The sequence below is a fragment of the Mytilus galloprovincialis genome, chromosome 5, assembly GCF_965363235.1.
Source record: "Mytilus galloprovincialis chromosome 5, xbMytGall1.hap1.1, whole genome shotgun sequence".
NCBI lineage: Eukaryota > Metazoa > Mollusca > Bivalvia > Mytilida > Mytilidae > Mytilus > Mytilus galloprovincialis.
Window position 1 is genome coordinate 79,255,907 of NC_134842.1, and position 25,216 is coordinate 79,281,122.

The window sequence follows — 25,216 nt, forward strand, 5'->3', positions numbered from 1 at the left end:
ATGTGATTATGGACTTTCCGAATTGAATTTCCCCTAATTTCAGTATTTTTGTGATTTTACTTTTTGCTTAAAAACTTTTTTTTTAACTTTTTTTAATCAAGCGTCACTGATGATCAAGTCTTTTGTAGACTGGTTCCCTGTGGCAATATTCCGTTTGTTACACATTTACCAACAAAAATCGTATGGCTATCAGCTAATACGTGTCACGTAGAACAGGGAACCAGGATAAGTTATTTGAAAACGACACGCGCGACTGGCGCCAAAAAAATAATACTAAATTCCAAGCCTGGTATCTATGATGAGTTTATTTGTATTAGAATGGAGGTATAGCAGACGTATAATTGTTTTTGAAGATTTATGGGCGTCATTTTTGTAACTGATGATCGCAAATGTCCGTTTTCATATGCCAATTGCGCTAATAAAATTACCATTTGATTTCTGAATATTTTTAAATACAAGTATAATTATTATCTCTTAAATCTGTAAAAATTAAGGAACTACAATGCAAAAACGACTGTAAGAAAATGCAACATTTCTAATGTCAACTTTGCCTGAATAGGTCACAAAAGTTATTTACTTTTAATGCCCAAAAATTCCATTTTCAATTTATAATCAAAATGTACCATCATTGACACTGTCATTCATATTGTTTTTTTACTGTCAAATAACGCATGTCCTTAACCGTAATGTCCGTTGATGGTTGGTTGTGTTTTTGTTGTTTTTTTTTTTGTTGTTTTTTTTGCAGTTCGATTTAGGTCTTTTGGTTCTTTGTGCTCTCAGACATTTCTTGTTGTTCTTCTTATGTAGTACATGTAGTTTATGTATGAAATCCAAGTTAAAGAAAGGAGGTAGAGATTGATTGAAGAATGGCATAATTCCATGGCTAAAATAATAAAATCAGTCTTTGCTTATAACTGGCTTATAACCATGATTAGATTTCAGCTATATCAAAGAAAATCTTATTCACTTGCAAAATTCGAAACAGTGATGATATTTATTTGCCTAACTTACCAGGTCAGCATTATTCATGACTACATCTATCCATCAATAAGACAGATACCCAAAGATACAACAACCTCGAACATCTATAGGATATAAAGTGTTTAGCGATGTATTATATGCATTAGTGTGTCTACAATTATTTCAATTTCTTTTTTTCTTTTTTTATTCCTTCCTTTCACCGTATTGTGTATTAATTCATTACTTTATATGTAATTAGTTTCTCTCTGAATTGCAACAATCACAAAAAAAAATTATATATACAAACTAAACTAAATAGTTTTGATAACCAAATGCAAATGTCAACTCTTCTCTCGTTTCTTGTGTTTTATTCAAACACTACAACAATAGTTGACCTTTTTGGTTGCATCCAAAAAAAAAATGTCCAAGTTACTTAAATTTCATACAACCATAAACATATTACTGTAGCGATGAGTGAACACAACAAGGGTCCAGTTTATAGATGTGTAATCCTTACAATGGACAACCTCAGTGTCCTCACTGTTCAGTTAGCTTATCATTTCTATTTTCTTTTTTTAACTTTTTACCTATAACTTTTATGTTTACGAAGAACTTCTGAAAAGGCGATAGTCATTTTGTTATATTATGTTTTGATTAGGTGATAAGACTATATCCAGCCGCGGGATATTTATACATTTTTGTTTGTTGAAATGAATTAACGTTTATATATTTTAAAACTTTAATTTTGTTTTTATTGTAAGATCAGATAAACATGTATTTTAACATGTACGGACAAATGTGAATCTTCGTGGTTCAACTCTGGTTTAAATGAATTATAAAATTATCATCTTCGAAAAACTTGGTTAACGAGCGGGGTTCAACTTACAACCTCAGTGTTGACTGCATGGCTAGCGATTACAGTAGTATTACTCAATTTATTTCACTTGACTGGGCGGAGTTTAACCGTTTCGCTCATAATAAACCATTCCATCTATAGATAGGTGTTTTAGGATAAACTCATCAATGAAGTGTCCAGTTATTCTTTTGTAAATTCCTTTGATGGCAGTGATAGGTGATTAGAAATCAGTAATAATTATAACGGCAATCATCCTAATCACACACATCTTTAAATAGACTGTCCTTATGCAAATTAAAACGTAAGCTCCGCCCGATCAGTTGAAATGACATTGGTAATAACTACTTAGACTATTTGGCCACCGAGGTCTCCTAAAACAGTTTAGAAAAGGGTCAGGATGGTGTATTTTACAGATTAAGCTTTCGATTCCAACTGTTGACCCTTTTTCCGAATCATTGACACGTGGATATTTATTTTCATTTTTGCACACATTTAAATCCTGCCTACAATTATGGTGCATAATTTTGTTTTCATTCTGTCTTGGGCAAAATTATTCATTAGGCTCATATGCAAGGAAATTCATTTTTAACTTCATCCTCAACCCCGCCCTTACTCCCATGTTTATCCCCCGGGGTACTGACCATCTTTTCGAGTATTACTGTGCCGGCAGCATTTACCAAATTTTACCTTATTCTAACCAGAAAATATTAAAAAACATACCCTGTTCTTAACAGAAATATCGAAAAACATTCCATGTAATAGATCGTATAAAATTGATGCTGTACAGGACCCGAGTTCTCGAGTCTATCTAATTAAATAAGCGATCCTGTTCAAACCAAATACTTTGTTTTAAAAAAAAAAGAGCCGGCACACTCATACCACTAAATATAGGAAGGAAGTAACCCCCCCCCCCCCCAAACCCCCACCGCCCCCTTCCGGGTTTATCCATGCCAAATATTTCATAGCTGTCCCCGTACACGTAAATTTAAACATTTTGAGTTGACTTTAAAAGTGCTACAGTAAAGCAGAATACAATATTTCCAATCGGGGTTTACATTTCACATTAACTTGTACTAGTTAAACTACAAAGTTCTTTGAACCGTAGATCTTAAACAATGAGATAAATAACAGCATATTTCCTTTATATTTTACTTGATTCCTTTATCAATAAAGCAATTCCCACTGAGCGTCTGAAGAACATACATTGACTTGACATAGACAAGTAAAGTTTTTGAATACCTTCAGTATTAGTCTAATGCAAGTAACATTGGAATATTAATTGTTAATTTTCTCATTCAAATTAAGCTGTCAGAATTACTCATCCCATCTTGATATAGGTCATTAGGCTTATAGAGTGCATTGAAGCCTGTTATTGGTAGAACTATGGTATGCAACGTGCTTCCAAGTACATTGTTGTTAGTTTATTACAGTTGGTGTCATTCTGTGCGAAATAATATAGTTTCAATTGTACATCTAATTTTGCAAGTATCATTTAGTGCGAAAACCATAGTTTGAATTGTACATCTTATCTTTATATTGTAGAAGTTTTGATACTTTTGGGTGTTCTTAATTATGAGGCTTGTTATAGTGCAAAGATGTGTGTGTTACTTAATGAAAATAAGGACCTGTGATATTAATTTATTGCCAATAAGACAGCTACAAAATGTAGCTAGCCACCAAAGTTCAAATGAATTAATGTAAGCAAATATAGGCAAACGTATGACCTATAGCAATGGGAACAAACCCCATACCGTATAGTCGGCTATAAAAAGGCTCCAATATGAAAAGATATGTATAGGTCAGCGTATGGACTTCAATAAAGAGCCGTTGAAAACCAATTCTGTAAGTTGAAACCGACATAGTATATATAGCAACAACAATAGACTAATAAGTCAGACAACAACGGATAGTTCATTCTATGAATCCACATTGTTACTGAGACACATACAGTACTGTATATAACTGTAGGGTGTGACATGTAAGCACATATCGCAAAATGTAAAAAGTTGAGCAGTAATAGTATTTATCCTGCAATTAGTCATCTATTGTACAAATAACAGGTAAACAAATAAATGTTTGCTTTATTTGTACATGTACTAATAAAGTCTCCTGTTACCCCGCTTTCGTGTTGAGCACGGGATTAGGGTTTTTTTCTTTATAAAAGAGGGACGAAAGATACCAAAGGGACAGTCAAATTCATAAAGTCTAAAACAAACTGACAACGCCATGGCTAAAAATGAAAAAGACAAACAAACAACAGCACACTTCACAACATAGAAAACTAAAGAATAAACAACACGAACCCCACCAAAAAACTAGGGGTGATCTCAGGTGCTCCGGAAGGGTAAGCAGATCCTGCTCCGCATGTGGCACCCGTCGTGTTGCTTATTTGTTAACAAATCCGGTAAATAGTCTAATTCGGTAGGTCACATTCATGAAAGGGAAGGGGACTGTAGTTACGACGTAAGGAACATATCCGATATCATTTGTGAAACGGTTATTCCATAACGGTCAACCAACTCGTGATGGCGTCCGTAAAATTTACGAAGGGATGATTTCAACTTCACCATTTGGAAAACCAGTTCATTTTGGGTGTCCTCTTCGCGGTCCGCGTTTAAACTGTCGATTTCTTTGAAACATTTGAAACAAATGATTTACATTTGAAAATGAAAGTAAATTTCAGGATAAAAACAATATATGTACATTGTCGGAAAATATTAAATTTATTTGTACTCGCTACGAAACAGGCAGAGCCTCGCTTTTCGTCCTATTTCTAAAAATAATACAAATAAATTTTATATTTCCCGACAATGTACATATATTGTATATTTTTAAAATCATTTAACTATCTTTAATTAAAATATACTATCGCATTGCTGCATATCTTTGTTTGCATACTATTATTAGGTTATCGCTTATTTTTTATATATATAAAGTCTATAAGAATCTACCAACCAGTAAACTTAATAGGTATTGGATCATCAAAATTGACAATACTACACAAACAGGAAAAATTATATGAGTCTGAAAGATTGTGTAACAATACCGATAAATAGATGGAAAACAAAACACTAAAAAGTGTTGAATATCATTGCACAAAGATGGAAAAACTGAACAGATGATATAAATTATACAATAATTGCAAATATTTCGGCTCAACAAATGGCCTTCTTCGGTGACAAAAGTTTTAACAATAATGAGATATAATGTATAAGGTGTAAACATAGATCACTAATAATACAGGTAAGTTTTGGTCGATTGATTTTAATCCAAAATCCTGAATATAATAATATAAACACTAGACTGTAAATTTAATTATTTCTTTCTATTGATTCCATCTGAATGGAGGACACCCAGTGTTTTTATCCAAAACCTCTCCCGATTTTCTCTTTGCCTATTTTGCCATGTACAATCCTGTTCGATCACAAGGATCTTCATGTGATCAAAATCTTTCAGATTGTGATCTGGTAACCTGAAATGTTGGCTGACAGGAATATACGGTTTTTTTGTGAGGTCACTCCTGTGGCCATTGAGGCGTTTGTGAAATGGCTGCATAGATTCACCAACATATTGGAGACCACATCTAGGACACTCAAGAACGTAAATCACGTTTGAGCTTTTGCAGTTGACATTGCAAAAGATCTTGTATGTCTTTTCTGTGGTCTTACTGTGAAATGTTGATGAATGCTGCAATTGGTTGCAACATTTGCAGCGCTTGTCCCCACAAGGCTGACAATTACCTACAGTATGGTTAGGTTTGGAAAGGTCAGCACGGACAAGTATATTTCTCAGGCTGTTAGGTTGTTTGAAGGCAATCATTGGAGGCTCAGGAAAGATTTTGGATAACTTCGAATGTTTCTCGATTGCTGTCCAATGATCACGAATGGTCTTGAAACTATTTCTCAGGCATGGATGGTAGGTGAGCATTATATATATAATGCCTCCGCAGTGCGTCTCCTTTTTTTTGTTGTACATGTATTTTTTGTTTTGTTTCCATGGTTCAATACAAAATCGGCATACTAATCAAGTTTGTGTCATTACTTGTAAGTACACATGTATTATTGTTTTCACAATAAAAGAAATCAAAATATCTTTTCTCAGGATTATCACAGCGAATGTTATCTTTTGCTTGTGATTTTCAATGGCTATAATTCTAGAATTGATCTAACGAATCAATATTATCCATTTATTTAATTACGTTCTAACTTGAACTAACTGATATGTTAAAAATCCAAATCAAATTAAATGTTTTCATTTTGAGTATCTTTTTACTGTTTACATCAATCTTGTTTATATCTGTATGCTAAAACAAAATGGGTTTTTTTTTTTGTCTCATTAAGAATTTTTTTAAAACATGTTGCATTTCTAATCTTGTAATTTAACTAATTTGTAAATAAATACTACCGGACCGGACATTTTGAGTATCTTTTTACTGTTTACATCAATCTTGTTTATATCTGTATGCTATAAATATGTTGTTTTTTTTTTTGTCTTATTAAGAAATTTGTTCAAACATGTTGTATTTCTAATCTTGTAATTTAACTAATATGTAAATAAATATACCGGACCGGACAAACAAAGGATGAACGACATTATTAATATATATCATGAAGATTTCTTTTTGATCAATTTGACTTTAAAATATTGCAAATACGTGATAGAAGACCCTAGATTTGAATCCATATCATGGAAAATAGTGGACACAAATATAAAGAAGGGCCTGGCTGAGAATTTACAGAATAGAAAATACTTTGTAAAATACTATACAGAATAGAATATGATAAAAAGAAAAAAAATGGCATTATAATTAAAGAAGCACTCCCACCCCCTAAATCCAAATCTTCTTGTTTCAATATTTAATAAGAAACTTTGAATACACACTTGCTTTGACTAATCTATTGTAGTCTTAACTTGAACTTGATAATATATTTATTTATATTGCGTTACAGCTAATTTCCTACTGCTTGTAGAGTAAAACTCTGGTAGGCTTGCTCTGTTTGTATAAAATTAACGTTAGTTCAAGCTTTGTAATTATTAACATTGACATCTTCAAACAATATATTTAGGCATATCTTAACCTGTATATATATTATATCTAAATTTGATTGAACGATATCCCAATTACAATTGTACAATATAAAAAGCAAGCAAGATAATCACAGTCTTGCTTTACATGTATTAGAAAATAGGCTTCATTTTCCTCTCCGTAATGTAGTTAAATATAAAATATGATATTACATTACAGAAGACTAATATCTCACGAAATGCATAAATAGGCAATATATAAAAAGAAAGATGTCTTAATTTTATTTTTTATGCACTTAGTAAAGATATGTATTCTATTCTGAAACATGACATTGTGAATTTAATATTATTTACTATTGAATATTCCTCAATTGTGTCCTCTGGAATAAAAATATCAAACCAGATAGGTAGGCTCAGTGTAATAATATATATCAAGTGTTTCATGTGTTTCTACAAATATGATTATATTTTTTTTATTTGTTATAACAGTATTTTCATGTCCAATGTTTCTAATACGTGATCAAACAGATGCGGATCTAGGATTTTGGAGGAAACAAGGGGGCCAGGGTCATCAAATAAGACAAAATTTGTAGTGGAACCAGTTAAAAGTCTGGATTCCCCAGAAATGCGGCCTAATAATGGGGACCTGGGTCACCTCCACCGCAACCCACAAACACACACCTTAATCTGCCTTCCGGCATTAACTACGGGTGTACGTGAATATTGTTAGATTTGAATTAATTGATATCATTTTAGTTCAAAAAATGGATGTTCGATGAACTAAAATAACTGTTTAAATGTCACGAATAAAATTGAATGGCCTAAGGAACAATGGGATTTTAAATGTACACAAAAATTGTGTAACTATTTATAGGAAAATCATGACGGTTTAAAAAGTTATCGTAAATTGTTTACATAAAGAACACATTATTACAAAAAGGTTTTACTACGTGTCCAGTTGTTCAAAAGTGAAGGGCTATGATTCTCCATTATAATACAAAATATCACTATGAGATCACGAAAGTTCGCTTTGGTGAGTACTTAATTTCAATGTTACGCTTTTTTTATTGTAGATTATACTTCCGTTCGATAGACTATACATGTATTTAAAAGTTTCTAAGTATTTCTTAATAATTATTTTGTATATACAGTGTTAACTTAATAATAAATCTTCTACTACATGTACAATGAAATTCTACGTTTAATTTAAGCTTTTACTTACTAAGTGCAAATGTATATATGTAATGAATGTACCGAACCATCATACATAATGATAATCATTTATATAAGCTTTCAACATTATGTAATAAGTATTGTGCTTGTATGTTGACAATGAAAATATACTGTTAGGATATATTTCCGATGTTTACCGAATAGAGCCGATACGTAGATTACCGAAACATCTGTACTATAGAGATGACACGTCCTTTGTATTACAATACTTGCGTTGAAGAACAGTCTGGTAGTTGCAGATTCTGCGGGAAGGTTCCAGGGGTTGGAACACACCTTTTTTTTACGATCAATGCATTTGAATCGGGACATATGATTGGAACTCCCACCCCTTTTTTGAAAATGGCTGGGTCGGCCCCAGAGTCACATATACATGTATACGCTTGAAATACTTGCAATCGTATATAAAGTAAATAACAAACAGACAGTACTTCGGAACAATAAAAATATCTCTGTCTTAATTGGGGATTTATGCAACTAAATAACGCACAATTTTCTCTGCTGAATGTCTGTATTTAATATATAAAAAAAAAAAGATGTGGTATGATTGCCAATGAAACATTTCTTCACAAGAGGCCAATTGACACAGAAATGAACAAATATAGGTCCCCATACGGCCTTCAGCAGTGAGCAAAGCCCATACCTCATAGTCAGATCTAAAAGTCTCAGACATGATAAATGTAAAACAATTCAAAGTAGAAAACTAACGACTTAATTTATGTACGAAAATTCAACGAAAACAAGTATTTACAACAGCAACAAACTACAATCACAAACTTACAGGCTCCTGACTTGGAAGTCTGTTCTCAGACAGTATGTGGTTGCGTTTTCTCGATTTGCCTTTGTTTTTTTATTGTATTGACTCTTGAACTTTACATGTGACAACGATACGTGTGCTCATAAGTTCTCTGTCAAAATATAAAGAAGCCAAGAAATTAAGATACGATACGGGAAAACTTATCAATCCTTTATTTAATGAATCATTGAATAATACGCGAAGCGGATTATGTTAAATGTGAAGAGTCAAAAATTAATTTTATGGTTCAATAAATTCAAAATAAATTATTGCCATTCATTATAAATAAATTTCTATCAAAAATAAGGCTCAAAGCCATATATTAATACGAATAACAACGTACACAGATGATTACGTAAGAATACACAACGTTAGAGTGGGCGTGTCTCCATAAAAATTGATAACATTGGAAATAAAGCTAATTCTTCTAACCATCAGAAAACAGTAAATACACCAAATGTATTTATATAAACTTAATATAAAGGGTTATGAGTTCAACACTACAAGTAGATCTACAAGTAGATCTTTGAACATTGTTTCGGTATAAATATTAATTTGGTTATTAGAAGATTAAAATCATACTAAATATAATTGCTTAACATATTTGCACGTTCACGAATATAAAATCGGTCAATACCTATATATTTTGGCATTACTCAGGGTTGTGTACGTTCTTCTCTCATTGTTGATGGCGTCTTTACAAAAAAATCCGCGTTATCCTTCCTTTGATGTATTTGAACTTTAGATTTTGCCATTTGATTAGGGAATTTCAGTTTTGAATTTTCCTCGGAGTTGTTTCGTTATTTAACTAGTTCCATTGAATGTTAATGTGTACTGATTGATATTTTAGTCTTTGTGTTAATTCTGTAATGACGTTTTTCTTGAACATTTTACATAGAAATAGCATTTACCATTCAATAATTGATAGCTTGAATTAAAAGGAAAATAACAAAATTTAATCAAACACATACAGATAAGATTTACAGTTATTATAATTAATATGGTAGTGGATTTAAATGAATTAAGAAAAGATGAAACGAAGTGATTGTTAAATTTGATTTTTAATGGATTAAACTCAACCACTTACTTTTTTGACATTATACCGCAAGGTTTTTTTCTGAATCATTGGAGGCTCAGGAAAGATTTTGGATAACTTCGAATGTTTCTCGATTGCTGTCCAATGATCACGAATGGTCTTGAAACTATTTCTCAGGCATGGATGGTAGGTGAGCATTATATATATAATGCCTCCGCAGTGCGTCTTTTTTTTTTTTTGTTGTACATGTATTTTTTGTTTTGTTTCCATGGTTCAATACAAAATCGGCATACTAATCAAGTTTGTGTCATTACTTGTAAGTACACATGTATTATTGTTTTCACAATAAAAGAAATCAAAATATCTTTTCTCAGGATTATCACAGCGAATGTTATCTTTTGCTTGTGATTTTCAATGGCTATAATTCTAGAATTGATCTAACGAATCAATATTATCCATTTATTTAATTACGTTCTAACTTGAACTAACTGATATGTTAAAAATCCAAATCAAATTAAATGTTTTCATTTTGAATATCTTTTTACTGTTTATATCAATCTTGTTTATATCTGTATGCTAAAAAAAATGGGTTGTTTTTTTTTTTTGTCTCATTAAGAATTTTTTTTAAAACATGTTGCATTTCTAATCTTGTAATTTAACTAATTTGTAAATAAATACTACCGGACCGGACATTTTGAGTATCTTTTTACTGTTTACATCAATCTTGTTTATATCTGTATGCTAAAAATATGTTGTTGTTTTTTTTTTTTTGTCTTATTAAGAAATTTGTTCAAACATGTTGTATTTATAATCTTGTAATTTAACTAATATGTAAATAAATATACCGGACCGGACAAACAAAGGATGAACGACATTATTAATATATATCATGAAGATTTCTTTTTGATCAATTTGACTTTAAAATATTGCAAATACATGATAGAAGACCCTAGATTTGAATCCATATCATGGAAAATAGTGGACACAAATATAAAGAAGGGCCTGGCTGAGAATTTACAGAATAGAAAATACTTTGTAAAATACAATACAGAATAGAATATGATAAAAAGAAAAAAATGGCATTATAATTAAAGAAGCACTCCCACTTGATAATATATTTATTTATATTGCGTTACAGCTAATTTCCTACTGCTTGTAGAGTAAAACTCTGGTAGGCTTGCTCTGTTTGTATAAAATTAATGTTAATTCAAGCTTTGTAATTATTAACATTGACATCTTCAATCAATATATTTAGGCATATTTTAACCTGTATATTATATATTACATCTAAATTTGATTGAACGATATCCCAATTACAGTTGTACAATATACAAAGCAAGCAAGGTAATCACAGTCTTGCTTTACATGCATTAGAAAATAGGCTTCATTTTCCTCTCCGTAATGTAGTTAAATATAAAATATGATATTACATTACAGAAGACTAATATCCCACGAAATGCATAAATAGGCAATATATAAAAAGAAAGATGTCTTAATTTTATTTGTTATGCACTTAATAAAGATATGTATTCTACAGTGGCGGATCCAGAAATTTTCATAAGTGGGGTCCCACTGACTGACCTAAGAGGGGGCCCGCTCCAGTCACGCTTCAGTGATTCCCTATATAAGCAACCAAATTTTGTCCTGCCCCCCCCCCCCCCCTCAATCCGCCTCTGTTCTATTCTAAAACATGACATTGTGAATTTAATATTATTTACGAATATTCCTCAATTGTGTCCTCTGGAATAAAAATATCAAACCAGATAGGTAGGCTCAGTGTAATAATATATATCAATTGTTTCATATTTTTCTACAGATATGATTATATTTTTTTTATTTGTTATAACAATATTTTCATGTCCAATGTTCACTTTCTTTTTTTTCTAATTCATGAACAAACAGATGCGGATCTAGGATTTTGGAGGAAACAAGGGGGCCAGGGTCATCAAATAAGACAAAATTTGTAGTGGAACCAGTTAAAAGTCTGGATTCCCCACAAATGCAGCCTAATAATGGGGACCCGGGTCACCTCCACCGCAACCCACAAACACACACCTTAATCTGCCTTCCGGCATTAACTACGGGTGTACGTGAATATTGTTAGATTTCAATTAATTGATATCATTTTAGTTCAAAAAATGGATGTTCGATGAACTAAAATAACTGTTTAAATGTCACGAATAAATTGAATGGCCTAAGGATCAATGGGATTTTAAATGTCCACAAAAATTGTGTAACTATTTATAGGAAAATCATGACGGTTTAAAAAGTTATCGTAAATAGTTTACTTAAAGAACACATCATAACAAAAAGGTTTTAATACGTGTGCAGTTGTTCAAAAGTGAAGGGCTATGATTCTCCATTATAATATAAAATATCACTATGAGATCACGAAAGTTCGCTTTGGTGAGTACTTATTTTCAATGTTACGCTTTCTAATTGTAGATTATATACTATACATGTATTTAAAAGTTTCTAAGTATTTCTTAATTATTTTGTATACACAGTGTTAATCTAATAATATATCTTCTACTACATGTACAATGAAATTCTACGTTTAATTTAAGCTTTTACTTACTACATGTAGGTACAAATGTATATATGTACCGAACCATCATAAATTATGATAATCATTTATATAAGCTTTCAACATTATGTAATAAGGATTGTGTTTGTATGTTGACAATGAAAATATACTGTTAGGATATATATTTCCGATGTTTACCGAGTAGAGCCGTTACGTAGATTACCAAAACATCTGTACTAAAGAGATGACACGTCCTTTGTATTACAATACTTGCGTTGAAGAACAGTCTGGTAGTTGCAGATCCATAGGGAAGGTTCCCTTGTTTTAAGATCAATGCATTTGAATAGAGACATATGATTGGAACTCCCACCCCTTTTTTGAAAATGGCTGGGTCGGCCCCAGAGTCACATATACATGTATACGCTTGAAATACTTGCAATCGTATATAAAGTAAATAACAAACAGACACAACTTCGGAACAATAAAAATATCTCTGTCTTAATTGGGGATTTATGCAACTAAGTAACCGCACAATTTTCGCTTCTGAAAGTCTGTATTTAATATAAAAAAGAAGATGTGGTATGATTGCCAATGAAACATTTTTTTCACAAGAGACCAATTGACACACAAATTAACAAATATAGGTCCCCATACGACCTTCAGCAGTGAGCAAAGCCCATACCTCATAGTCAGATCTAAAAGTCTCAGACATGATAAATGTAAAACAATTCAAGGTAGAAAACTAACGACCTAATTTATGTACGAAAATTCAACGAAAACAAGTATTTAGCACAGCAGCAAACTACAATCACAAACTTACAGGTTCTTGACTTGGAAGTCTGTTTTCAGACAGTATGTGGTTGCGTTTTCTCGATTTGCTTTTGTTTTTGATTGTATTGTCAGACTCTTGAACTTTACATGTGACAACGATACGTGTGCTCATAAGTTCTCTGTCAAAATATAAAGAAGCCAAGAAATTAAGATACGATACGGGAAAACTTATCAATCCTTTATTTAATGAATCATTGAATAATACGCGAAGCGGATTATGTTAAATGTGAAGAGTCAAAAATTAATTTTATGGTTCAATAAATTCAAAATAAATTATTGTAATTTTATGGTTCAATAAATTCAAAATAACTTATTGCCATTCATTATAAATAAATTTCTATCAAAAATAAGGCTCAAAGCCATATATCAATACGAATAACAACGTACACAGATGATTGCGTAAGAATACACAACGTTAGAGTGGGCGTGTCTCCATAAAAATTGATAACATTGGAAATAAAGCTAATTCTTCTAACCATCAGAAAACAGTAAATACACCAAATGTATTTATATAAACTTAATATAAAGGGTTATGAGTTCAACACTACAAGTAGATCTACAAGTAGATCTTTCAACATTGTTTCGGTATAAATATTAATTTGGTTATCAGAAGATTAAAATCATACTAAATATAATTGCTTAACATATTTGCACGTTCACGAATATACAATCGGTCAATACCTATATATTTTGGCATTACTCAGGGTTGTGTACGTTCTTCTCTCATTGTTGATGGCGTCTTTACAAAAAAAATCCGCGTTATCCTTCCTTTGATGTATTTGAACTTTAGCTTTTGCCATTTGATTAGGGAATTTCAGTTTTGAATTTTCCTCGGAGTTGTTTCGTTATTTGACTAGTTCCATTGAATGTTAATGTGTACTGATTGATATTTTAGTCTTTGTGTTAATTCTGTAATGACGTTTTTCTTGAACATTTTACAAGATTCACCATTCAATAATTAGCTTGAATTAAAAGGAAAATAACAAAATTTAATCAAACACATACAGATAAGATTTAAAGTTATTATAATTAATACGGTAGTGGATTTAAATGAATTAAGAAAAGATGAAACGAAGTGATTGTTAAATTTGATTTTTAATGGATTAAACTCAACCACTTACTTCTTGACATTATACCGCAAGGTTTTGTTCTGAATCAATTATCTTTCTGAGGTTTGACGCATTTTATAGCTCAGATTGTATTCCCATACTAAGAAGAAAATATATATATTTCTATGGACATAGATCTCTGATTTTGTTTTACTCCATAACGTTTGTTTTATGGATAAATAAGTATAAATGTTTTGAATCTGATGACGTCATACATATGAAAAAAAATGAGGTATGATTGCCAATGAGATAACACAGGCTCTGCATCAGAGACCAAAATGACACAGAAATAATCACTTGTTGGTGACCTTCTGCTGTTGTTTTTTTCTATGGTCGGGTTGTTGCCTCTTTGGCACATTCCCCATTTCCATTCTCAATTTTAAATATAGGTCACCGTACGACCTTCAACAATAAGCAAAGCCCATACCACATAGTCAGCTGTAAAAGGCCCCGAAATGACAATGTAAGGAACATATAAAACATTTTGCAGATTATTGAAGATATTTGCCTCCTTATCATCAAACAAATATAAATTATAACGGAAACAAATCCGATTGAATTTCGAACGGTACGGTTATTCTCTACCATGGACAACTACATCTTGATATTTGTCTCGCCTTAAAAAAGTCAAAAAGAGATTGTTAAGCCAGTCATGGTTCATGAACTTTAAATTTTTGCATAACTTACATGTTAAAGTAAATTGCTATTTCAAGGTGGTACCGAACACCTTCACTAACATTAAAATGACTCGTTTTTCCGGCGTTTTGACAAAATATTAACTTGACCATTTGACAAAAACAAAAATTTCAAAAGCTTGAACCACACACTTTATCGGAAAATTTACAATTGAATATAAAAAATTATAACAGTTTGACTGACATAAATTTTGGTCATTGAATAGCTTAATACGTCCCTAACAATAGAACGTGATTAAAACGTTCCGCTGTTAGATTTTTTACAGAGTTATCTCCCTGCAGTGATACATGTATGTACCACCTTAATTTCAGCTTATGAATTATCAAAATTACAAAACGATGAGACATATCTCTGTGATAACAATTTCTTTTTAAACACTCAACAAGTCTCGCGTTTTAAATTTAAATATAAACCGTCTCGAGCGATGAAGCGTCAAATTCTATGCAGTGGTAGAATCTATAAATATGAAAAAGTAACTCTTCGGCTTCCTCCACCAATAAAAAAACAAAAGTAGCGCGTAAAAGTGTCGTTAAAACACCAACAATCAATCAATAGATATCACAATACCAGCTCTGTCTCAAATATGCTGGATCACCTTCAGTGGCCTACATTAGAATTGAGACGAATACAAACAAGACTAGTGGTATTCTTCTATAAGATCATACACCAACACATAGCAATTTACCCTAAAGATCTTCTTGTTAAATCAGACAGTAGAACAAGACATAAACATACCAACCACTTTAAACAAATTCAAACAAATAAAGATTCTTACAAGTTTTCATTTTATCCACATACAATAGTACAATGGAACCTACTTCCTACATCAGCAATCCTTTGTACAACAGTCGACGGCTTCAAAGAGCAGATTTCTATATCTGCTCTTTCACAAATATTCTAAAAAACTGCTTAACATGTACATAGTTTTACCAAGAAATATACATAGGATAACAATCCACCAAAAAAAAAAAAAAAAATCAGTTATATTTTTACTTTATTTTTTCTAAGCACCAATGCAATGTAATTTAATATTACTGCAAATTTATTTCTTGAAAAATTGTAAATAAGCCACGCATGCAACGGCACGTAATAGTCAAAGTTGTGACTGAGTGCGGAAATATGAAGATAGATAGATAGAATATAAAAAGTGTATATAATGGGTTTTTTTAATTGAATACCAGAGTTTCTAAAAAAAAATGCACTGCGTTGCCCGTGTAGGTTCGCATCATTAGTTTTTTGTTTCTACTGCATTAATTAATTGATTATAATTTTTATAATAATTAATTTAAATATTTTATGTTTTATTAACAGGTTGAATTTTGTTTACGACAGACGATATCTACTAAATATGCCAGTTTTGTTTTACTGTGTTTTATATTGACGACTTTTGTTGTTAGATGGGAGACACTTATGACGCGCATTCAAATATACAATTCACAAGAACTAGAAATACCCATCGAAATTCATGAACGACAAAGACAGTATTTAAGTAATCAAACTAAAACAAGTTATAAAATTTCTGAAATCACTTCAAATAAAGTGACAGATAAAAATAAGTATGCAGATGCTAAATTAAAATTCAAGGAAGAAAAGAACATAACGGAAAAATACCAAGCAAAATACTACCAAGCTGCTCCATGGGAGAGAATATATGCTAAAAAAGAAAGCAAGGACGAGCCAGAAAATTATATTTTGTCAAAGAAAAGATTCGTCAAATCTATTAACTGTGCGAAAATCATCCGTGGAAGTAAAAGTGAAATTACGAAATCTGCCGACCTAGGAAATGACTACCTAACAGTTTTAAGTCCGTCATATTACATCCGAAAAACAGAAAATTGCGATGCTTTCATAAATAGCCGAGAATATATCACTGATTCCTTGTCCAAGGAAGAAAAGGAATTCCCTTTGGCATACAGTATCCTTGTTTACAAGTCTGTCTTTCAATTTGAACGTCTGCTGCGATCTATTTATAGACCTCAAAATTTTTACTGCATACATGCCGATATGAAGATGTCCGAGGACGACTATGATGCCGTTCGGTATATAATCAGCTGTTTCGATAATGTGTTTTTCTCCTCCAAAGCTTATAACGTGGCATGGGGAACATTTTCTGTTCTTGCAGCTGATTTAACCTGCATGACTAATTTGTTGAAGTACAAGTGGAAATACTTTATAAATTTGACCGGACAAGAGTTTCCATTGAAGACTAACCGGGAAATCGTCAAGATCTTGAAATCTTTTAACGGTGCTAATGATGTTCACATTGAAACAAAGTATGTATTAATAGTATATTTTGTTCTGGTCAGATAATATAAAAAGTCTATATAGAGCTAGTACTGATTCCAAATACTATGTGGGTAGTCTCTGTCAATCAAACTAGAACGAGACAATGAGACAGCTACCCTACACGATATTTAGAGGTTTCACTGACGGTCCTCGACATAATAGGGCTCTTCGCGGTTAGTTCGGCCATATTGGATAGGGGGCAGTTTTTTTTTAGAAAGAGGTGGGAATAGTATGGAAGTATGGGAAATCCTATGTGTGTTTCCAAGCAACTGCTCTGTTTTAATGATGTTTTCCCGTATTTTTCACACTATTTTCACCTCCATTATGAAAATCTGCCCATATCCAATATGGCCGAACTAACCGTGAAGAGCCCTATTAAGACAAGTGTCTATAAATTATAGTTCTAGTTCTCAATCACGTCCAGACGACAAATCAAGTAGTGAACAGATTAAAAAATCATCGAAAAACCTGAACGCAAAACATTTCTAAAAATCAGCATAATACAAAAAATCCTAAAATTATTAACAAAATATCAAGGGGGATAGCTAGATCATAAGTTGACGAAAAATACACGGAAATAGCATCTATTTTGAACACTAACATATAAAGATGAAAAGACTTGAAAAATAAGCAAAACCCAACACTAAGAACACATAATATTGAGCATCGTGATATTAAACGGACACGAAACCCAAAGGGTGAATACAAGTGTCCAGGAATAGTAAATAGTTGTTGCTCGGTGATTGAGAATTGTATGCTGCTGGTGATAATATGTTTTAATCTGCTTCTTTTCTTTGGTACATACATGTACACATTTTGTATATACTTTTTTACTTTTTTATACAATTAATTGTCTATTTTTAACGCTACTTTCAGCACTAATGACAATATCATTACGGTCAGTTTTTACTGTCAGAGAGAAGACACAGCTTGATATACATGCTAGAATATCAAACGAAAATTAAATCAGATAGATATAATAAAGGGCATACGATACAGTTTTGAACCTGTATTTACAAGTTGATGAAAATTTGCATATAGGCTATTTTTTACCTGATTAAAGCAAATATGTCATAAAAAATATACCTTCATGTGCTACTTTTTGAGTAAAATGAGGTCGAAATTTTGTATATTTGCTCAAAATTCAGATTTGTGTCCGTATTTTCTTTTTCGAAAGAACGACGTAACTTTTTTGCTTTAAAAGATAAACACAAATTGTTTTTTGTTATATAATCAGTAACTTCTGTATTTTATAAGTATCATTAAAAATTATGCATTTTTTATTCTGAAATAACTCTATATTTATCAAATGTTCATGAATAGAGGAACAAACGTCATTTTTTGCTGCATGTTTATTGAAATTAAAAAAAATTGCGCTATTTACAGTTTTATAAAATTTGGGTCACATAATCTCCTTGCAAAATGAGATAAATTGCTTTTTTAAAAAATAGGGGTCCATGCACTCGTTTTCAAATTAAATCAGTTTGAATGATAAAAATCAGTCGAAAAATGCATCTTTTCCCGATATGTCATAGTTTGACGTCGCGAAAGTAACATTTTACGTTAGCAACGTCATTACCTTCCCTGTAACTGTATCTTAATGTGATCTAATGTTAACCACCAAGTTTCAGAATTCTTAATTTTGACAGAGACGGGGTTAAAATATATGAGAATATAAATTATAAAAAATACGCCGTTTTTTTTTTTTCGATGATTTAATTGATTTTCATTTGTGATTATCTTAGATTAAATTGGGAACAAAGATGGGAGAAGGCAGGACCAGTTCCGGACAAAATAACACCGTACAAAGGTTCTGTACATGTCGCAGTAAACAAAAACTTTGCACAGTTCGCTATAAGTAACGCAACTTCATTGAGACTGATGAACTGGCTAACACGCACAGATATTCCGGACGAACTATTTTTTACAACGTTAAATCACAATCCGCATCTACGGATTCCGGGATCATTTACAGGTATGTATAAAGGTTTTAAATGGTTGAACATTATTATTTTTTACACATATATATAAAAAAAAAAATGGGAAAATTAATATTTTTTTCAAACGCAAAAAAGCTCTAGCGTATTTGGTTCCTGATATATTCTTATTTATAACTTCAGATCATTATCATAAAAAAGTAAAATCACAAAAATACTGTTCTTCGAGAAAAATTCAAAACGGAAAGTCCCTAGGCAAATGGCAAAATCAAAAGCTCAAACACATCAAACGAATGATCAACACCTGTGATTTGTCTGACTTGGTACAGGTAAAGATATTAGGATCAATGGATATGTATAAAGTAAACGAAAAGCAACTTATATAACGACGAAAACAAAAAAGACCGATTTAAGAGTACTGGCAGTTACTGAAAGCATGCTGAAAGCAAAATTTTATTTCGTTGTAACACTTCCGGGACCAAATGAGATTGTGCTGCACATGTGTGAACTTCACATTAAATCCCTTCAGTGTTTACACAACTCATAAAATTACAATTAAACTTCGCCTTTTACCAAGGCAAGACTCGCTTAATTGTTAAATTTTAGTAGTTAAAAATCATCATAAGCAGAGCATCCATTTACTGATCAAGAAATATTGCATTAAATAATACTAATGAATCAAATAAACTCATCATATATACCTGGATTGAAATTTTGTATTTGCGTCAGACGCGCGTTTCGTTTACAAAAGACTCATCAGTGACTCATCGAATAAAATATGTAAAAAGTCAAATAAAGTGCGAAATTGAAGAGCATTAATATTCAATTTAGTTTAATTGTGAGGAAATATACAAGCAATCCTGATGGTTTTTTTCCTTACAAAACACTGCATATGTACTGGTTCACTCGAATGTTACCTACCGAATGAGACTAGAACCTCGGGTTTTGTATTTTTTTTTCTCGTTAACACGATGAGTGTCACTTGTGGAGCAGGACCTGCTTAAAATTCCAAAAAACCTGAGGTCACCCAAAGTTTCTGTTGGGTTCCAACCTAAAAACACTGATAAGAGCTCTTATTCAGATTCCGAAATCAGTGTTCTATTTTAATTAGATTGGGCGGAGTCCGTGTTGACATTCTAAACTCTATGTTGCGCTTTGTGAATAGTTTGTCTTTTTATGCTTTTTTGTTTCTGTTTTTCTTTTTGTCATGTCTTTTGAATGTCACTTTTGGTATCTTTCTGACAGACATTCGCCTCTCACTTGAAGCTTGTTAGAATTTTAAGTTGAACTACTTTTTGTAATGCTGTCATGTTTAAGAATAATTGATGCAAGCTATACTTTATTGTAATTTTAACATGGGTATGCAATATATTCGTGATTATTTTTGCCTGAGCGATAGTGAGGACTAAAATGACACGAATATGTTTCGATTCTGAATAGGACAATTAAGGTAATTTCTATGTCCGATAAGTATATAAGTTTATCTTGCAATTGGGTGTCCTACTATACAGATACAGCCCTACAGATATCGCTTTAAGGTAACACGATACCGAATGACGTTATGCCATGAGTTATCGTTCCTGATGTTATCGAATAACGTTCACACATATGGTCCGAGACCACAATTATTTTGTAGTGCATTTCTTTTAGAAGATAAATGAAAATTAAAAAAAAATCCCACCTGCGCTTTCTCAATGAAATTTTTACAGTGTGTTGTACCACTTTTGAGACAAATTATATCAAAATTATAGAAAACTTCATCGGCTCTAACTAAAAATATGGACAATTTAAAATAACAAAATTCAGGTTCCGTTACAGTCTGAATAAACCCAGCCCCGAGTATCCACTTGCGTCTACAAACGCTAACCCGAATAATTCAGTCCCTCCCCGTAATCGATCTCTCCTACTTACTTCATGTAATAAGCGGAATATTACGACTGAATTATTCGGGTTAACAGTTTACAAGGTTTGTCCGACTTGCTGAGCAAACAAGTAACACATTTACACCACGCAGCACACTATACTACATGTATTGTATGTACCAAGTCAAGAATATGACAGCTGTTTATCATTCTTTTGATGTTTTTCAGCTTTTGATTTCGTCATTTGATAAGGGATTTTTTCGTTTTGATTTTTTTTTTCCGTTTTGTTATTTTATTTTTTTGAATGTGTATTTTATCAGGATCATTATTTTCCCTCATAATTTTCACAAATAACAGAATGTTTAATCTTTTTTGACTGGTGCATCAAATGTGTATTTTATAAACAACTGTTTTCAAATTTGTATTGTATCGTCACGAACATGCATGAACTATTTGCCACTGAACGTTAAACAACCACCAAACCAAGCAATTAAAAAACTGTTAAATGAATCAATATTTTTAAAATACTATATTTCTGCATCACGGGATGCAGTGATGATACCACCATTGTATAAGGCAGCAACCATTTGATTTTCTGGGGGGGGGGGGGGGGGGGCTATGGTTTTTTTTGGAAAAAAAGTTTGTTTCCAGTTTTTGGAGAAAAAAATAATTTGTTTTTGATTCTGAGAAAAAAAAATTGTTTGTTTCACCCTCAGCTGCCACTATATGTAATGCTAAAATTGAAAGAAAAAAAATTGTTTTCTACTTGTCGCGAAAAAAATTGATTGTTTTTCGCCGCAGGCGAAAAAAAAAATTTGTCCAGAAAAAAAAACCATAGCCCCCCCCAGAAAATCAAATGGTTGCTGCCTAATATGATGGAGTTAAAAATCAGTAATTCGGATGAATCTCACGTGAAATGTTTCATTTAATTTTCAAGTAAACCTAACAAAAGTCTGAATGTGTTCTTTATGGTTTTAATCAAATTTTAGAACAAAGATATTATTTAAATAATTTTATTTCAAATACGTGAATTTAACGTGTACTAAATTCCGGTGATTTATGCATGAACTATTATCATAAGATTCACCTGGAACCTGTTCACGCAAGTTTCAAGTATATGCTCGTTTGATGTGAATTATTATTAATTCATATGAGTGAAATTCCATGTGCTAGACGAAATAAAATTATATCTGTTTCAGTAGAATTTTATATTGCATTACTAGGAACTTTACGACAGTCGACAGTGGAAATGAAAATGAAATATATTCATTCAGATCCCGACACATTTTTTCTCCATTTCTCTGAGAAGGAATAACGTTATATTCCGTACACCATAACGTCACACGTTTTTGGTCAAATTCTAGGCCTATCGATCAACTTTGAAGCCATTTATTTCAAAAACAAGGATGGTGACATATGAGTTTCTATACGTGTATGGATTCACTATGCAATCCTGGATATTATGTTAGTTTTTTGTTTTTCTCCGTATATAAGAAAATAGCCATCCATTCGAAAATCTAAAAAGGTAAGCCGAAAAAAAGGCTTTTCCCCTATATACCTAAGTAAATTTGTCGCCAAAATTGACGTTTTCCTATGAAAATTACAAAAAAACAAAAATGGTGACCCCCATTTTTTATTACATATTCCGATGTAACTCGATTCAAAGTAAACGTATGCCAAAAATTTTGGAAATCGGGAGATATGCCATTCGGTATCGTGTTACCTTAAGGGCATACGATACAGTTACAGGGGAGGTAATGACGTTGCTAACGTAAAATGTTATTTTCGCGACGTCAAACTATGACATATCGGGAAAAGATGCATTTTTCGACTATTTTTTATCATTCATACTGATTTAATTTGAAAACGAGTGCATGGACGCCTATTTTTTAAAACGACATTTTGTTTTATTTTGCAGGGAGATTATGTGGACCAAATTTTATAAAACTGTAAATAGTGCAATTTTTTTAATTTTGATAAATACACAGCAAAAAAATGCGATTTTTTCTTAATTCATGACCATTTGATAAATATGAGTTATTTCTGAATAAAAAATGCATATTTTTTTAGGATACTTATAAAATACAAAAATTACAAATTATTTAACAAAAAACAGTTTGTGTTTATCTTTTAAAACAAAAAAGTTATGGCTTTCTTTCGAAAGGGAAAATACGGCCACAAATCCGAATTTTGAGCAAATATACAAAATTTCGACCTCATTTAACTCAAAAAGTAGCACATGAAGATATATTTTTTATTACATATTTGATTTAAGCAGGCAAAAACGAGCCTATATGGAAATTTTCATCAAACTGTAAATACAGGATCAAAACTGTATCGTATGCCCTTAAAGCTCCCCCCCCCCCCCTCCCCCACTGCCGGACTGAGTATTGTTTGAACCTATGTGACCTCAGAATGTGTATTCCAGTTGCATTCCAATGACGATGACAGTTGTCACTTTCAAAACTTGAATGTGTATGATTGTTACAAAATCAACCATGTCAATTTCAGCATGCATGTTTAGTGAATGTCAAGTCTGAACCGTAGGACAACTCGTACACTTCTGTTTCAAATTTGACAATGTTTTGTTATTTGTTTTTACTGTTGAAATTAGTTGTTATGTTTAAACAGATAACTATTCACCTTGAGCGATATATTATTGTTGACCATTCGAGATTCTTTTTTTTGCGAACCCGTCTTCAGCGTAATGTGTGATTTTGATATTACTACGCGGTTCTCAATGGATTACAAATCGAAAATAAATGCTAAATATGTTAGTTTTTGTGTCTTTCAAAACACAAACAGTATACAGAATTAATTGCAGGATAAAGACAATAACTGTTTAGTGTCTTTAAATATCAGCTGTATTTGTACTCGGCTCGAAACAGATGTAGTAGCTCGCTACAAGCTCGCATACACCTTGTTTCCTAGCCTCGTACAAATACAGCTGATATTTAAAGACACTAAACAGTTATTGTCTATGTAAACGCGTTTGTGTTGGCTCTTCCATGAACCTCCCTTTTTCTTTGTAAAGAAGCAAACGGCCGGCACAGAGGGAGGAGTTTGAACAGTCACCATGAACGGTTGTCGTATCTAGGTCAAATATGTCAATTTCGGAATGCAACACATTACAGTAATAATAAATGAATTAGTAACAACATGTGCACCATTTAAGAGTTTGAAAGTGTTTTTAAGTTAAGGAAATATATTAAGTGCATGATAATTTGATAAAATTCTTTATTCTGAAAAAGCCATATCCGCATGTGCAAACAAATTTTGAGCATGGGTTTGTTCACAAAGCGAAAGAAGCATGTCATATTATAATAATTTACTGTTATACTGTCATGTTTTACTATATTACTGTCATTTTTTACCGCGTTTGTTTCATTCAATTATTCTAGGAGATTTAAAGAAGAAAAACAATTTCAAAAAAGGTGATGTGGCGCGGTACAAGAAGTGGCATACCACTGGCTGTACTGGACAAGAACACCATGGAATATGTATAGCTAGTGTTAAAGACCTACAAGTTTTAGAACGACGGCCAGAAATGTTTGTAAACAAAATAATCTGGGATAATGATCACTACACAATGGACTGTTTGGAAGAACTCATTTATAACAGAACTGTTGATGGTTATAATGAAAATACTCAATTTGATACTAAAGAATATTCTAATTTATATTTTGTTCGAAATGCGTTACGGCACGATGAATAATAGTAGTTTCAATTTTGAAACTAGTTTTTTTGTCAATAAATTGGAATTGTATGGGAAATGTGTTCATTTTGCGCGTGTCAAATATTAAATTAATTGCCTCATAATAATGAGAAATGATAGCAAAAATCTATCAACCATTATAATATCGGTTACCACTTCTACAGAGGATGACGATGAAGACGACTTTTCGGGACGGGCATATATGAGTAGAAACTTTGTACTAGAATGACATGTTGATCAAGATTTTAACGTGCTAGCTCACATGGTAACAGTCCACATGCAGAAAGACTGGTAACCATTTCTAGACACACTATTCCGAAATCTAGACAACCAGTTTATAGCTCTTTCTA

The 25,216-nt window shown here is 32.0% G+C and overlaps 1 protein-coding gene across 2 annotated transcripts; it reads left to right on the top strand.

Moving 5' to 3' along the window:
* The first annotated feature begins 7,816 nt into the window (after nt 1–7,816).
* Nucleotides 7,817–24,924, top strand: LOC143076454 (beta-1,3-galactosyl-O-glycosyl-glycoprotein beta-1,6-N-acetylglucosaminyltransferase-like). 2 transcript variants are annotated; one of them, XM_076252234.1, is made up of 4 exons: nt 7,817–7,874; nt 16,378–17,339; nt 19,098–19,327; nt 24,553–24,924. In XM_076252234.1, exons 1-4 carry the CDS (start codon nt 7,851–7,853, stop codon nt 24,864–24,866), a joined length of 1,530 nt encoding a protein of 509 aa, XP_076108349.1. In that variant the 5' UTR covers nt 7,817–7,850; the 3' UTR covers nt 24,867–24,924. The 2 variants fall into 2 exon arrangements, with proteins under 2 accessions (XP_076108349.1, XP_076108348.1); XM_076252233.1 differs by lacking the exon at nt 7,817–7,874 and adding an exon at nt 12,160–12,309.
* Nucleotides 24,925–25,216: the final 292 nt, after the last annotated feature.